We start from the raw sequence: 14,531 nt of genomic DNA on the forward strand, positions 1-14,531 counted from the left end.
CAGTAAATCTAATGAAACAAGTGTGTGGTGTTGTTGTTGGGGGGGGGGTATCTCAAATTATGGATCTCGGGAAACCATAACTCAGGTGGAAATCTGAAATATTTACAAAGCTGCTGCTCTATTTTTCTTTTTAAAACTTCTCTTTTCCTTTTTAAGAACATGAAGCATGTTAGGCAAACTGGCTTTTTAACCAGAATACATGGACCTGTCCAGTTGCAGAATTTAGGTGTAAATATTTTGAGTTTTTTAACAGAAAAAATATTTTAATCATTAAATTGATCTATGTTGAGACCAGTCAAGTATCTTTAACATGTACTGGTTTTCCTTCTATTAGTAAAAAGAGATGCTGCTAAGGAATTTAGGAACATCACTTGAACAGCCTTTGAAAATTGCTATAAATGCAAAGGGATGCATATTTACAAATCTAACTATTCTTTTGTTGAAGTATTAAGGATAAAGAACATGCTGGTTTTTGCTGAACCCAAAGAAATGTGACAGTGCCCCCTTCAGGTTTTTTAGAAATTTAACAAATAACCGAACTTGTACTCATGGAGCTTATTTAAAGAGGGTGCAGTAATAACAAATTTAAAAAATATCCTCAACAGTAGTTGCCACAGATCTACGCTTAAGCAGACTATTATAAGAAAGTTAGCATGTAAGCAGAAAGGAATGCAGCAAAGAGTTTATAAGTATTTATGTCCACCCATTTATTTATTCTGTGGGCCTTTATTTTGGACATCATTCCTAAATACACTTCTCCTGTTTATTTAACATCTCTGTCCATGTCAAAAGATTCTGTAAACTGGCTCGTTATAAGATTCACATTGTGTAGTCTTTAAATTAACAATTTGGTGTAAATCCAAAAGCAGCCTTTCAGATTATAAAGCTTGCTTTAAACAGAGTGCTAGGACACCTTCTGCCAGTTTTAACTATTGTATATCCAGTTGTTTGCAAAGCAGGCGATGTTCATGGCATCCAGCACGATTCCCTGGAAGCTGCCCAGTATAAACTAATCAGCGAGCCCCCCCTGGTGTCTGAAAGTGTCCTCGGATATTAAATTTATATCAATCACAGGAAGTCTTGGCAATCAAACTAGTCACTTTTTCCCTTCACATCTGGATGTAAATTATTTTTTTGCTGCAAAGGTCACAGGAATCATGGGTAGGGCATGGAACGAGGGCCATAGAAAACATGGGAAAGGAAGAATAAAACTATATTTCCACCTTTTTAGAAATAGTTATTTTTAAATGACCTGGAACATGGCCAAACTATACAACTTTTTTCAAGTTTACATTTGTTGCTGAATTAAATGCGGCTTAAAGATATTTTGTTTTGGAACGCTTTGTGCCCTTAGATCTCATCGTGGCATTTATGAGAGCTTTCTCCTGTTTGTTGAGAACAATGACTTTACTGCGGGATGGCTTCAGAAATGGAGCATGTTTTCTCACTTAGTGGGGTTTAACTGTGCTTTTTTGTATTACTTAACTTCCCTCCATTTCCCCTGCACCCCCACTTCCCCCATACTGTTTTAGCAATGTATTTTGAATTTCTGCTTGGTTGATGCTGGTATTTTTACTGTAAACTTGTGTCCCTTCCCCACCTTCCTTGTGATTTCCAATCTTAAACTTTTTACTTGAAGAAACATAGGAAATGCTCCATTTTATACTCCTGCTTCCCCATCCACCTTTTCAAACAAGAGCTTAGGGAGGGGTTATAAAAGCAAGCAGAACCTTTTCTAGTTGACCCATGGCTTTTCTTAAATTGGACAAGGAAACTAGTGTGCTGAAAGCTACACCACTTGTGAAGCCTGTATTGGAGGGGAAAAAAAAGAAATCCATATTCATGGGAATTAAAAATAGTATTGGCTTACATCTGTTTCTGCCATTTTCTTTGCTGTAGACAGAAGTTTGAGGTGTGTGTGTGGCAAGGGGGCTGAGTTGTTTTGTAGGCAAACTTAAGCAATGAATTTGTACAACTCTCCTTGCTGTTTGTACTTAATGCTGTGTTCAGATTATGCTTTTTCTAATACAGATCGGTCTACCAGCTCGCTGACTACTTATTGAGTTATGTGGGTTACATTTTCTTGAGAAGCAAACGGATTAAATTGGATTGCAGAATCTGATTTCAAGAATTCTCATGCTCATGTGATTTAAATTCTTGGGGTCTCTTCTACGGGCATAAATGCATCTTCCTTTCTCTTTTTTTTTTTCCTCTCCTCTTTGTAGTACTTCCTGTTCCAAGGTCTCTGCCTTTTAGCTAAAGACTGCTGGAAGAGTGTTGCTTGAGCCAGTTCACACTGCTCTGTGAGCAGTCGGAGGGCTGACTGCAAAACTGTTTGAATGACTAGATGGATGGACTGTCCTTTCAGGTTGAGAGAATTACTAAGCATTGAATCTACTCCTGGTTTGGCATCACGTTCCGTGGACTCCCAAGTTGAATCAAATCATGTTAACAGGAACTTCTTGCAGAATCGAACCAATTATGATTATGTATTTAACAGTTAAACATTTCTTTCAAACTTGCACTACAAAGGAAGTAAACACACCAGTAAGTCTTGCAGATCTATTTTAAATACATTAAAGAGGGCTCAGGAAGCAGGAAGAATGTGCTTAATGGGTGTATCTTTTAATTGTGGCTTTTTTTATGATGCAAATCTATGTGAATGAGGATTACATTTTCCCACTGGCAGAGCTTCTGAAAAAAATTCTCTTCAGTTATGGAGTACTTTTTCATAGGAATGGAGTTGTTAAGGATATATGCATTCAGCCCCAACCAGTTAGGGCACAGCAACTCACCCCCCCGGGGTATATTAGGACTCTCTTCTTGGCATTAAGAAAAAAAACTAGGCTTGTAACTAAATATTAACATTTTTCTGAGAGAGCTATTCAGGGAGTATTCTTTGACTGTCTTACTATTGATGATAGTAAAACATCTTATTACTTTTTCCTTTGTTGCATTTCTTTGCATGAACTCCTGTAGAGGGTCCTTGAACCCTTGATATTGTTTTCATTGCCTTAATCGGCATACGGAGCCCTGTAGCTTTTCTCCCTTAATTAAAACTGCTCAAGCTAAGAAACATACTTCTTTGTGAATATCTCATCTTGTTTCAAACTTCTCCTATGTGTAATTTTGCTAACACCTGCTGTGGCTCTTGCATTCTTTGGTTTTTGAACCATGTGTATAGTAACAAGAAAATATGCATCCACTTCTACTGATTGCATTATACAACTTGCAAATAATTGTGCAACGTGTAAGCCTGCAAACGAATGAGGTCTAGTCAGGGAAGCACCAGCATAAACTCTAGTGGTTCGGTTTCAGTTTTAATTTGACCGAAAGCCATTTTTACTGGACTAAACCCAGCTCTAATGCAATCCCTAGTCTGTATTCTTGAAGGCCTATCTGTATTCTTGAAGGCTAATGGAATAGTAAAACCTTCTTAAAGATGACTTAAATGTGTTGTATAGTGTCCTCAGGGTAGCTGCTGCACTAAAGATGTTTTCTTTCCCACCCTGTAGAGGTATCTCATTAAGGTACCCACTAGTGTCATTATTAAGTTTTCATGTGTTTCTCAGTTTTGATGCTAATCTTCGTGTGTGTTAATTTTTTTTTCCTTTGCAGCACCAATGTGGTTATGAATTATTCAGAAATCGAGTCTAAGGTTCGAGAAGCAACCAATGATGATCCGTGGGGACCTTCAGGGCAGCTCATGGGAGAGATTGCCAAGTAAGTGATAATTTGACTCAGCGGTGAAGAAAAGAAAGGTGCATTTTTTATACAGAAATGTAAAATTTGCTGCCAAATCAACTTTGCAGAGTGCAGGTTGACAGAGGGAGAGCTGAGAAATTATTGTAAATTGAGTGTCTCTCTTTTTTTTTTTTAAGGATAAAATCTTAGACTCACTTAATCAAAAGCGTGTCAAGTCAAAAGTCCATTCACTATGGGTTCCTTTTTTCAAAATTCATGTTTCTAATGTATCTGATTTTTTTTTTTTGTGTGTGTGTGTGTAAAGTTTGGAGCATATGAAGGGATCTTATTCAGGTACCCTTATTTGCATATGTTGTTTTAAATGGTATGTTGAGTCCAATTTTTCCTCAGTATTTTTCTTACAGAGGGGTTTGGATATTGCATGGTGGAGTAATAGTCATTTTGCAGACATTTAAGCAATTGATTTGATAAAAATAGATTTTCTTCTAGATTTATAGAATTACGCAGCTCTGGTTTTCAAATGTTCAGCTATAAAATAGCTCTGGATAAGAAAATTTGGTAGCTCTTGGAGGTTGCTGGAATTGCACTGAGTTTAGACTAAGTCTGCCATCTACTGTCAACATTAAATTGTAGCAAACTGTTATCAAAAACTGTTTAAAAAATAATTGCTTTGCTCCTTTTGTTTAATTATTTTAGGGCTACGTTTATGTATGAGCAGTTTCCGGAACTTATGAATATGCTGTGGACTCGAATGTTGAAAGATAATAAAAAGAACTGGAGGAGAGTTTATAAGGTGTGTGTGTGTGTATGTGTGAATTTAAAAAGGGTGTTTTTCTCCCCCTAATTTATTAGTGCACTGAAGAACAAGCACTTCAAAGTTACTTTAATTTTAATATGACAACTTGATGCAGTTTTATGCATATAGTAATATAACTTAAGCATTTCCTTTTATAGTAGCAATTATCTATAATAAACCTGTTCTTTGTCAGACTTTTTTTTCCTGTCTGCTGTTTTTCTTGCAAAGCTAATGCTAACTTCTGTCTTGCTGTGCAATAAAGAGCTTTCTAAAAATTTTTAAATGTTTTTATAATGGGATTCAATGAGCACAGCAGTTTCCTCTTACTGATGCACAAGCCTCAAACAGAATAGCATCTATATTATTATTTAAAATAATCACTTGTCTGTATATTTGTGGGAACACCAATCTTTAATAAATTTAATATTCTCTCTAAGTACTACTTGAAGATTTTGTTCTAAATAAAATGAAATAATTTGGAAACTATTTCTTAACTGCTTAAATTCCCTATGAATTAGGTTGCTGTCCCAACATGGCCCAGGTATTTCTACTAATTGTGGGAATTGTATTTGTTACTAATTGGAGGAAACAAATTTAAAAAAATTTGAATTTTTCCATAATATTGTTTTGCTGTACTTCAAATAATATAAGGAATATTATATTGGTTTTATATAGAGAATACAATCCTTAATGTTGTATAAATTTTGCTTTAATGTTCAGATTGTAACAAGACAGAATTAATTCTGAGGCAAGCTCTGTGTTTTTCTTGGGTGCTCAATGCTTTGTATTTGTAGTATTTGTTTCCCCTAAAGTACAATGTAAATTAATATTTAATGTTATCATACATACTGCTTAATGTTCTAAAGACTTCTTTGAATTAACTACTAGGTTTGAAAGTATGCCATTGAATTGTAACCTCTTTGGTGGTAATAGACTGTTTCATATAGGGTGTATATTTTTTTTCCTAGGTAGAAATTATCGAAGTTCAAGAAAATTCACAATTAGGAGGGAAAAATCATTAAAAAATATTTTTGCTTTTAAGCTTACTCAAATTTACCCAAAAATACTGTTGTGTACATCAGTGCATTCCTGTAGAATGCTGCTTATAGGAAGTTGCCATAAAATGGCTTTTACATTAAAAAAAAATTTCGGGAAATACAAAATAAAAAACAAAGGACAGTTGTGCTGTTTTACAAGGATAGAGTTTCTTAATTGCTGAAATAATCTTTCTGGTAAACCAATAATTGTTTAAGCTAATGATTTATGATCTAATATTACCAATCCGTTTTGGCATTGCTGAACAAATACAATTTAAATTTGACATCTTAGGGGTGGGGAGGAGGAGAAAAGAACTTACTTCTAGGAGAATCAGTCTAATAGTTGCACTTACATGCCGTTGTTTACTAATTTTTAGATTTTAGGCTTGTTTTTTGTGTTGCACTTAAATACTGATAGAGCTTTTGTTCATGCAATCATAAGGTGCTTTGTATTTTTATAGTCTTTGCTGCTCCTAGCTTACCTCATAAGGAATGGATCAGAGCGTGTTGTTACAAGTGCCAGAGAACACATTTATGATTTGCGATCCCTGGAAAATTACCACTTTGTAGGTGAGCATTAGAAAAATCTTATAAGCAAATTAAAACAGTAGTTGGAGTTGTCAGTCACCTGAACCAGCTTAGAAGCTTCCCCGCTCTAATTAGAATGTGACTGTTGCCGGTTGTGTGAAGAGTGCAGAATCCAAGACGTGGGACCCTAGAGTATTAATTAGTGAAGACAAGAACTTGCAGAAAAGACTGGCTAATAACAACAGAACCAACACAACATGAGTGTTCGGGTTTATATTAAAATATGCACTAGAGACTGGTCCCCTGTGGTGTCTGTAAAGGAATATCTTTAATCATATGGGAAGAAAAGGTTAGAGTTCCAAAACACACACATCTGTTTGAAGCTGGGTTTTTTCCTCCCACCAAATAATATTTACAGTGCAAAGGCAGCAGGGCCAGTGTGTGTTTTGAATGTGAAAGAGGCTGGAGAGAGAAGCAAATTTTAGTTTGTAGTGCACCCCAGCTGAAAGCACTTTAAAATTCAGTTTTGCAATAAGACAGTATTCTGGCGGTTAGTGTTTCAAAAACTGCACTAAAAAAAGCTAAGAAACGAGCTTCCTTTTTTTCTGAAATGGTCAAAACTGGAATAAATTATTTGAGTGGAAAAAATAGTTTAAAATCTGGGAAGGTGTTATTTCTGCTAATCGTTTCAAGAGATCATCAGCAGTTAGACCTTTTTAAAAATAAAAACAGCAATGGATAAAAATTAATTTAGCTGAGGACAGTTTCAGTTGAAATAAAACTGAACTAATATTATATTCAATGCCTAGGTTTTTGACAGGTGCAAGGGACCTCAATCTAAGAGGCTTTTCTCAGTTGTTCACTTTGCAATTTTAAATGTTCCCTCATCTAATGCTTTTGGTAGTAACTTGCTGCTTCTGATTTTTCCCCTTCTCCTTCTCCTTCCCTTTGTATACAGACGAGAATGGCAAAGACCAAGGTATTAATATACGTCAAAAAGTGAAAGAAATGGTAGAATTTGCCCAGGATGATGACAGGCTGCGTGAAGAAAGGAAGAAAGCAAAGAAAAACAAAGACAAATACATTGGGGTTTCTTCAGACAGTGTTGGAGGGTTCCGATACAGTGAGTACAGTTGAGTATTCAGTCAAAGACATGGAGGGCAACCAACATCCAGTAATTTTCTTTTCTTCTTTTTTCTAACCTCATGGCTGTACAGCAAAAGGTAAATAAAAGCCAATGGATTTTACTACTTACTGGGAGAATCCTTTCTGGATGCTTGGGGCCAGATCCAAAAGGAAACTTGCACACATGGAATGTAGAGGGCATCCACTTTTATCCTGCTGTGAAAAATGAAGTTGGATATTATAAATCCTAGAGGTCCCATTTCTGCCCACACTTGCACATATGGATAATTCTAAGCATGGGAGTAATTTCACTGAATACAGTGTGACCATAGCTATGCTTAACTTGCTACATTGAATTCTTTGGAAAGTTCTTGTGTGTGTTGTGTTCAGGATCACAGCTTTTGTGATCAGTGGCATGTGACCTTTTATTTGGATGTAAAGTAGGACACCATTCTCTCTGTGGCTTGCAGTATATCTTTTTGAACCTTGAGTAGATGATTGCTTATGAACAGAGTAAGGCAATTCCTTTCTTTGAGGCTAATCAAGCTGCTTCCTTCATGCTCCTAGTCCCTGTTCCAGTAAAGCTAAGGATCTGAGCTTGAAGCCTGTTGGCACCTGGAGCAGTCCAGCACAATGCCTTTGAACAATCAGTGGTCCCTCAAAAAGTCTGCCTTCCCCTCTGTATTCCCTTTGATAATGCTAGAGATTAAGATTATTTTTCACTGAGTAGTAAATTGGGTTCCCACACAGAGAGCTCTGGTGATCCTTTTGCCTTGAGAATATTCAAGATGCAAATGCAGTGGCCAGTTTCACTAGGTGTCTTCTCCATTTCAGAGCTGGCTCATTCTCTGCTAAATTCTGACCTTCTGTGGTGACCAAAGGCAGAATTATCTTTTTGTATGCTCTACATTCTCAAATTCCAGTGTCATCTCATGTCAAATATACCAGAAGGGCATTAATTAGCATCACTTTATTCACCAGCATTCCTATCAGCTTGCTATACCAATGAAAATGCAGTTTCAGCCTGAAATGAGTCTTTGCACTCAAGGCTTTAAATTAGAGATGAACAGTCACCTTAAATGGTAAAAGGAAAAATTTGGCATCTTGTAGCATATTTAGAGAAAATGGTTTTAATATTGTTTTTGTGTTTTATTCCCCTCCCCCCCGTTTCCAAAAATACATTATGAGAGTTCTTTTTTATCAGTGAAATATTGTGCTGCGTCAGGTAACATGCCAAATAAGTTCTGAAACGTGGACAGAATTCATGTTGGAAATTCCTTTTTTTTTTTTTTTTTTTTAAAAAAAAAGCAGATGTGGGAGTTTTTTCTGTGTTTTTTTTTTTCATTGCTTCAGACCACAGTTGGATCTATTAGGCAAGGTTTTTAAACTGCTGTCAGAATTTTTGTTTAAGTGTTTATGGCATACAAGGAAACCCACCAAATACAATCTATATTTAAACAGCTACCAGTTTGATGGAGGCCAAAAATGTCCTTTTAATTCTCCCACAAAAATGAGTTACTCTAACGTGCTTCCTAGCACTTTTTCTGCTTTTTCTGATGGAGAGCTTGTTGTAACTTGATTACTTCACTACTTGTAGATACCTAGGCTATTTTTAAAGAACGGTTCTCCATGTTGTATGCATCTAAAAAGATCAGGCAGCTGGGCCAAAGTGTTCAGCCATTTGATCATATTTTTTGAACTGAGGTTGTCTAACTATTTTCCAGGTTCTGACTGTTCAGACTGAATTGCTGTACTAGTTTCTGATTTTACATAAAAAAGCATTCTTTTTTTTCTTTTGAATAATTCTGGATTTCATAAACTTTTTCTACTGTAGTATTGTGTTTTTTCATTTTTGCATATGCCACTCTTAATTTGTTCTCAGGGCATAATTCTGATTCTTTTGGACCATTCTGAATTGTTAGAATCCATTCACCATTTATTTTATTTTTTTTAAAAGGTTTTAAATGAGCCCATGCCTCAGGGTTTTTTTTAGCTGCCTGATAACATTTCTGTCTGAGTTTCTAAATACTTTAGTGTTTTGAGACAAAAAGTAAAATAATTTTAAGAAGCTAATTTGCCATTCTTGCTGGTTGCTTTCTTGCTCCATTTTACTGAGGTTGGGCAGTAAAACTGGATATTGGCCAGCTGCTTATCTTTAATTTTTGTGCATTACTTTAAGTCATAACTATGGTGATCACAATTTTCAAATGTAGATACCTAAATTCAGGCACCTTAATGCATATTTAAGCACCTAAAGATTTTTCAGGGCTGCCAAATACCAGCCTATTGAAAATCAAGTAACTTTAGAGCTTGAGTTTGTGTTCAAGCCCCTTACTTAAGAGCACAAATTTAGAAAGATTAGGAAATAAGGATTCAGTTTTAGGGTTCCAACAATGCAAGGATTCAAATACATGTTGGTAGTAGGGCATGATTTGGTGGGGGGGGGTGGGCTTTTTGTTTTTACCTTTTTTAGTGTACATCTCAAATTTTGTATGTAATCTATACTTTGGGTGAGCATATGCAAAATATTTGTGGGTAGTTTCAAGCAAACCTCATCACTCTTTGTAAAATAACCGGCAGCCGGGAAGAATTCTAGATACTGGATATTCAAAAGCAAATTTATTTTTGCTAAAAACTTCTTGACTTCTTGATGCTACTGTTCTGTAAAGTAATTAAAGAATGCAGACTGGCTGCTGAGAAGGTAAGTTCCTTCACTTAATAGTTTCTAAATCTTGCTTTGAGGTACAGTAATGGATGCTAGAGGGGTTTTTCACCAATAATGGATGCTAGGAATATTACCATATGTTTTTTACACTTGTCTCTGTTTGGTACCGTGCCCTTATTCATGAGGTTTTAAAATGTATAACATCTTTGATTTACCTCTTAGCACGGCAGCTTGGCTGGGAATGGAGTATTGTGCATTAAGTGACCATTATAGAAGTGGCACATTCCATTTCTGAGAAGTTGCTTATACAGCCAGAGTCATTTCCCTCTCTTACGCTCCTTCTCCAGCAGGGTCGAGCAGTATCCTGATGTGCTGTGCTGTGCACTGCATTAAGGTGGTGTGGTTGTCATAAACAAAAGCTTTTGAATCTGCATTCCTGCCACTTAATGATTGGCATTACATGCTGTGCCGTGCTGTAATAGTGTTGATTCAGCACTGTGGGAGCTTTCAGTTTGCTTTGAAAACTTGTAGCTGTCCTTCTGCGAGAGAGAAACTCTAGAAATGCTGCAGGCGTTTTTGCGGTCATCTTTAGTGTTTCTTGTCTTAATGCGTTATATAGGTGAAAGGTATGATTCTGAGCCCAAGTCGAAATGGGATGAAGAATGGGATAAAAAGAGTCCTTTTCCATTCAGTGACAAACTGGGTGAACTGAGTGACAAAATTGGAAGCACAATCGATGACACAATCAGCAAGTTCCGGAGGAAAGATAGAGAAGATTCTCCAGAAAGATGCAGGTATTTGCTGCTGATTTACCAGACTGAATCTGTTCTGTGTAACTGCTCTTTATCATTCCTTATTAGCTGTCTGCTGTTTTTTGCTACACACCTCCTCCTCGATGGGAACCATGTTTGAGCTATCAAATTCTGACTCCTTTTATGTTAGTTTGCTGGCCTAAAAGGGCTATGTAGCTGGCAGACGCTGCCCAAGAGAACAAGGGGGCTCTTTGGGCAGCATAAAGTCCATATAACTGCTTCAAGAAGCCCTTTATGCGGGGGGTCTTGGGCAAAGTAGGCAGCATGGTCAAAACGCTACGTTGTCAGCTAGCGCAGTGGACTTGTGGCATCGTTGCAGCAGCCTTGAGGCACTTTTCTCTAGTCCTAGGTACTAAGAGAGCTCCTGACTGCTGAGGAATTAGAAATAAACTGCCTGAAGCCACCTATGCTCCCACAGTTCCCTGCCTCCCTGTCTCCTCCCACAGTATTTACTGTGATTCTGTAGTGAGCAGGCCTTAGGAAGAACAGAGTGTAGCCCACTTGTTTTGATACTTGAAACAAATACATTCATTGTCAGCTAAGCCTTCTATAGAATGATATCCACTTGTTCATCTGGCCATTAAATCCTCTGCAGTAAAGAAAGAAAACTTAGATGTCTTGCCTGCAGTAAGCAGTCTAAATGTGGCACACTTCAACAGGTGCACTGAATTTTTATTATCTGGAGATCAAACCCATACTTAACAGAATCTGAAATTGCTACAGAGAAAGTGCTTAACTATATTGAAATAATTCCCTTTTGGGAAGCAGCTTAAAATTTATAGGAATTCTAATACATATTGCACTGACATTTTGTTAGCATTTTTTCCATAACAGTATGTCCAAAAAAGAAAGGTAGAAACACAAAGCAATTTAGCAGGGAAACTAAAGTAATACAAATGGCGGCACTTCTCAGAACAGGGCAGTACGGCCTTCTCACTAAGATATTAATAATCATGGAAGTGGTTGTCTGTGCACACATCAGGATTCTCTCTTAGAACTTATTAGCAATAGACTACAAAGAGATGGGATCAGAAGAAATGTAAACAAGTTCAAAGTTAACAAAGGTACCTTGATTTGAGCTTTCGTGCTTATCTTTCCAAAGCAACTAAACAAAACCATCCATAAAGTTCCTTGGTTGTAGTGCAAATAGAGAACAAACAATAAATAGGTATTTACCTTGATATTCCCTTTGTCATCTCTGCCATTGTGCATCTTTCTCATGCTCCTGCCTGCGCCTAGAAGGACCTTTATCTCAGATGATCCCCTCTCTCTGCTTTCTAATCTCTTGCTAAAACTTGTGAGTTTCTTAGCTTTTCATTGCAGGCTTTTCCACCAGTGTTTAATTTCTTTTCTTGCACACTAACCAGTCCTCAGATATAATATCTGATCTATCATGTCTCTTATTACACCCTTTGTTGCTTTTTCCCCTCTGACTCCAGTAAGATGACAGCGTTTCATTCTGTAAAGAACATAAGAGGCCATGTTAAGCAATAACCTCAGAAGTTGTGAATAACAGGTAAAAGGAGAACTTTGTGCAAAAAATCTTTTTCTAGGAAGCAAAGGTGAATACTAGGATGGGAAGTAACCCAGACTTCACCAACATGCCATATTTAATGCAGTCCAAAACGTACTCCAGAAACACCCTTCTGCCTCAGTAGTATGTATGTAGAGTAGCCTGTTCTTCTGTTTGCCAAAGGAGTGAAATCTATGGATCTGATCCCAAATTGTCCGTAGGAATCTCAAGAGATGAGATTTGTAATGCATATTAATTATATAATATCTAATTATTTACTCCCCTAACTATTGCAGAGCCATTTATTCTCATTGCTTATTTTATGTTAATTGCATACTGCGGAGAAAAAGTTCTATATAAATACTGTTCAAGGTTTAAGTGGTAAGTGGCAGAGATTGGATTTTAGTAATCATGCATGGCTTAAAACGCACATGTCTGTACGTTAAATATGAAGTCCAGATCCTTCTACCATTTCAGATTCTTGGAAATAACCTAAATGAGTTCACTTAAACATCCTCCGCACTCTATTTGCTGTCTGTCATGGTGCAGTAGTGTTGTATTAATGCACTCTTTGGCTGTGAATGCAAAGTGACTATGTGAGTGGTATTACCTCACCTCACCTCACAGATCTGCTTGGATTTTGACTCATTTGAAAGAAGCTGGTTTTTTATTTTTGTTCACATGCTTCAAGAATTGTTGGAGCATGAGAACAAAATTGGTTCATGTTTAGGAAGATGAACAGAATGAAAATAGCTGAATCTTATTAATTACTTGGACCAGAAGATCCCAGCTTGGCTCTTAGGTTCCAGGTCCAGCTTGTGGAGTTGGCAGTTAGAATTTCTTTGTTTGCCTGTTAGTATCCATTGATGGATAATATGCAATCCCACTGTGTCATTTTAGAGCCTGTTTTTAGAGTGGCATGACACTGAAGCCCATTATAGCTGTGGACAAGGTAGGGTATGCAAACACACTTTTGCAAGGTAAAGGGCAGGGACTTGTAATGTGCCACCTGCTCTGTGTTAGCTGCTTGTGTGCATCCAACTGCAAACTCAGGCTGTGGGCACACAAACAGGTTAACAGGAGATAAAGGAGGACAGGGCTTTATAGCATGTCATGGCCCATTGGAACTGAAATGGTAAAAGAGAAGAAGGCACTCCAAAAAGGGGGCACTGGGAAGTAAATGCCTTTAATCTCTTTTTATGTCCCTTGGAATCATCCCCCTCCTCCCCCCAGTCTTAAGTTAACAATCCTAGCCTTGTACTATTATTACTCTGGTCCCAGTCTTGGGTGCTGAAGCAGTATTTTACAGATTCATTGTAGGTCTATCAGTGCTTCAGTGAAATACATCCTACTCTTAATATCAATTGGGAATTTTGGAACTCTGGCCAGTCTTACTTTTTTCAAATGTCCTAGAAGCCAACAAGAGCTGGCAGCAAAATATAGCGTTTTGGTGTCTTAAAGACCGTGCCATTGTTGTGAAAGATGACCACGGTTAAAGGAGTGATGATCCCTTCTTGCAGGCTGGCTGTGTTTAGGCATTATGTCTCAAACTGCCTTCTCTAGAATCAAAGGGCCTATTTTACTGCTTTAGGGAAAGGTCAGGTTTGAAAGCAGTAAGAGAGACCAAAGGGCCAGAACTCCTACCCTGGTTGTTGTACATACATATTTCCCTTGTAAGACTCTGTTAATGATCTAGTACATTACTAGCTGAACTTCTCGGCTTTCACTTGGCAACTCTCACATGAAGCAGTGCAATGTTGTTAGGGATTTATTCCTTACATAATAAACACAATTAAATGGAACATTAACAATGAAACATTATGGTCACATTTATCTATTAGAGAAAAATCCAAACAGATCTGAGACTTTAGGTTTGAAGTAGTACAGAAATACAATACATGCATCCATTTATAAGCGACTTCTCCAGTGTCAAGGACTTTCACAAGCAGGTTAGCACTCAAGCCCCATTTTTGCTTTATAGATCTTGAATTTCTGGGAAGTGCAGCAGCAAAGATACTGTGTAGGTTGCTGAAGGGTCGTCTGCAACGCATGTACATTGGCCGCTGAGGACTGCCCCGATGTGGCTAACAGTAATTGTACTGTGATAGTGCTTAGCTCTTCTAAGTAGTTTACACACACTCAGGGAGAAACCTGTCTTTGGCCAAAAGACTTGTAGTCTAAAGCCATGTATATTCAGTATACTTTTACTGGTATAAGTGATCAGAAACTGGTCTGTACCAGTAACAGACCAGAACACACAGAGTGGTGTTAAAAATGGCAGCACCTGGTAGAAAATTTGCCTCCCTCCGTCCCCCCATCTCCCCCTTTCATCCCCCCCCCCCCCCAGGAC

At 37.4% G+C, this 14,531-nt stretch overlaps 1 protein-coding gene across 3 annotated transcripts in view; it reads left to right on the top strand.

Moving 5' to 3' along the window:
- The first annotated feature begins 3,618 nt into the window (after window positions 1-3,618).
- CLINT1 (clathrin interactor 1) overlaps window positions 3,619-14,531 on the top strand; it is a 31,128-nt gene continuing 20,215 nt past the window's right edge. For 2 of the 3 annotated variants that reach the window (XM_019506073.1, XM_019506075.1), the window contains exons 1-5: window positions 3,619-3,723; window positions 4,402-4,498; window positions 6,000-6,108; window positions 7,025-7,198; window positions 10,476-10,650. In XM_019506073.1, coding sequence (XP_019361618.1) covers window positions 3,632-3,723; window positions 4,402-4,498; window positions 6,000-6,108; window positions 7,025-7,198; window positions 10,476-10,650 — 647 coding nt within the window. In that variant the 5' untranslated portion in view covers window positions 3,619-3,631. The remainder of the gene's footprint in view (window positions 3,724-4,401; window positions 4,499-5,999; window positions 6,109-7,024; window positions 7,199-10,475; window positions 10,651-14,531) is intronic. The other variant, XM_019506074.1, reaches the window with a different exon arrangement.

Source organism: Gavialis gangeticus, unplaced genomic scaffold, assembly GCF_001723915.1.
Source record: "Gavialis gangeticus isolate Ggan-Ray unplaced genomic scaffold, GavGan_comp1, whole genome shotgun sequence".
Lineage (NCBI taxonomy): Eukaryota > Metazoa > Chordata > Crocodylia > Gavialidae > Gavialis > Gavialis gangeticus.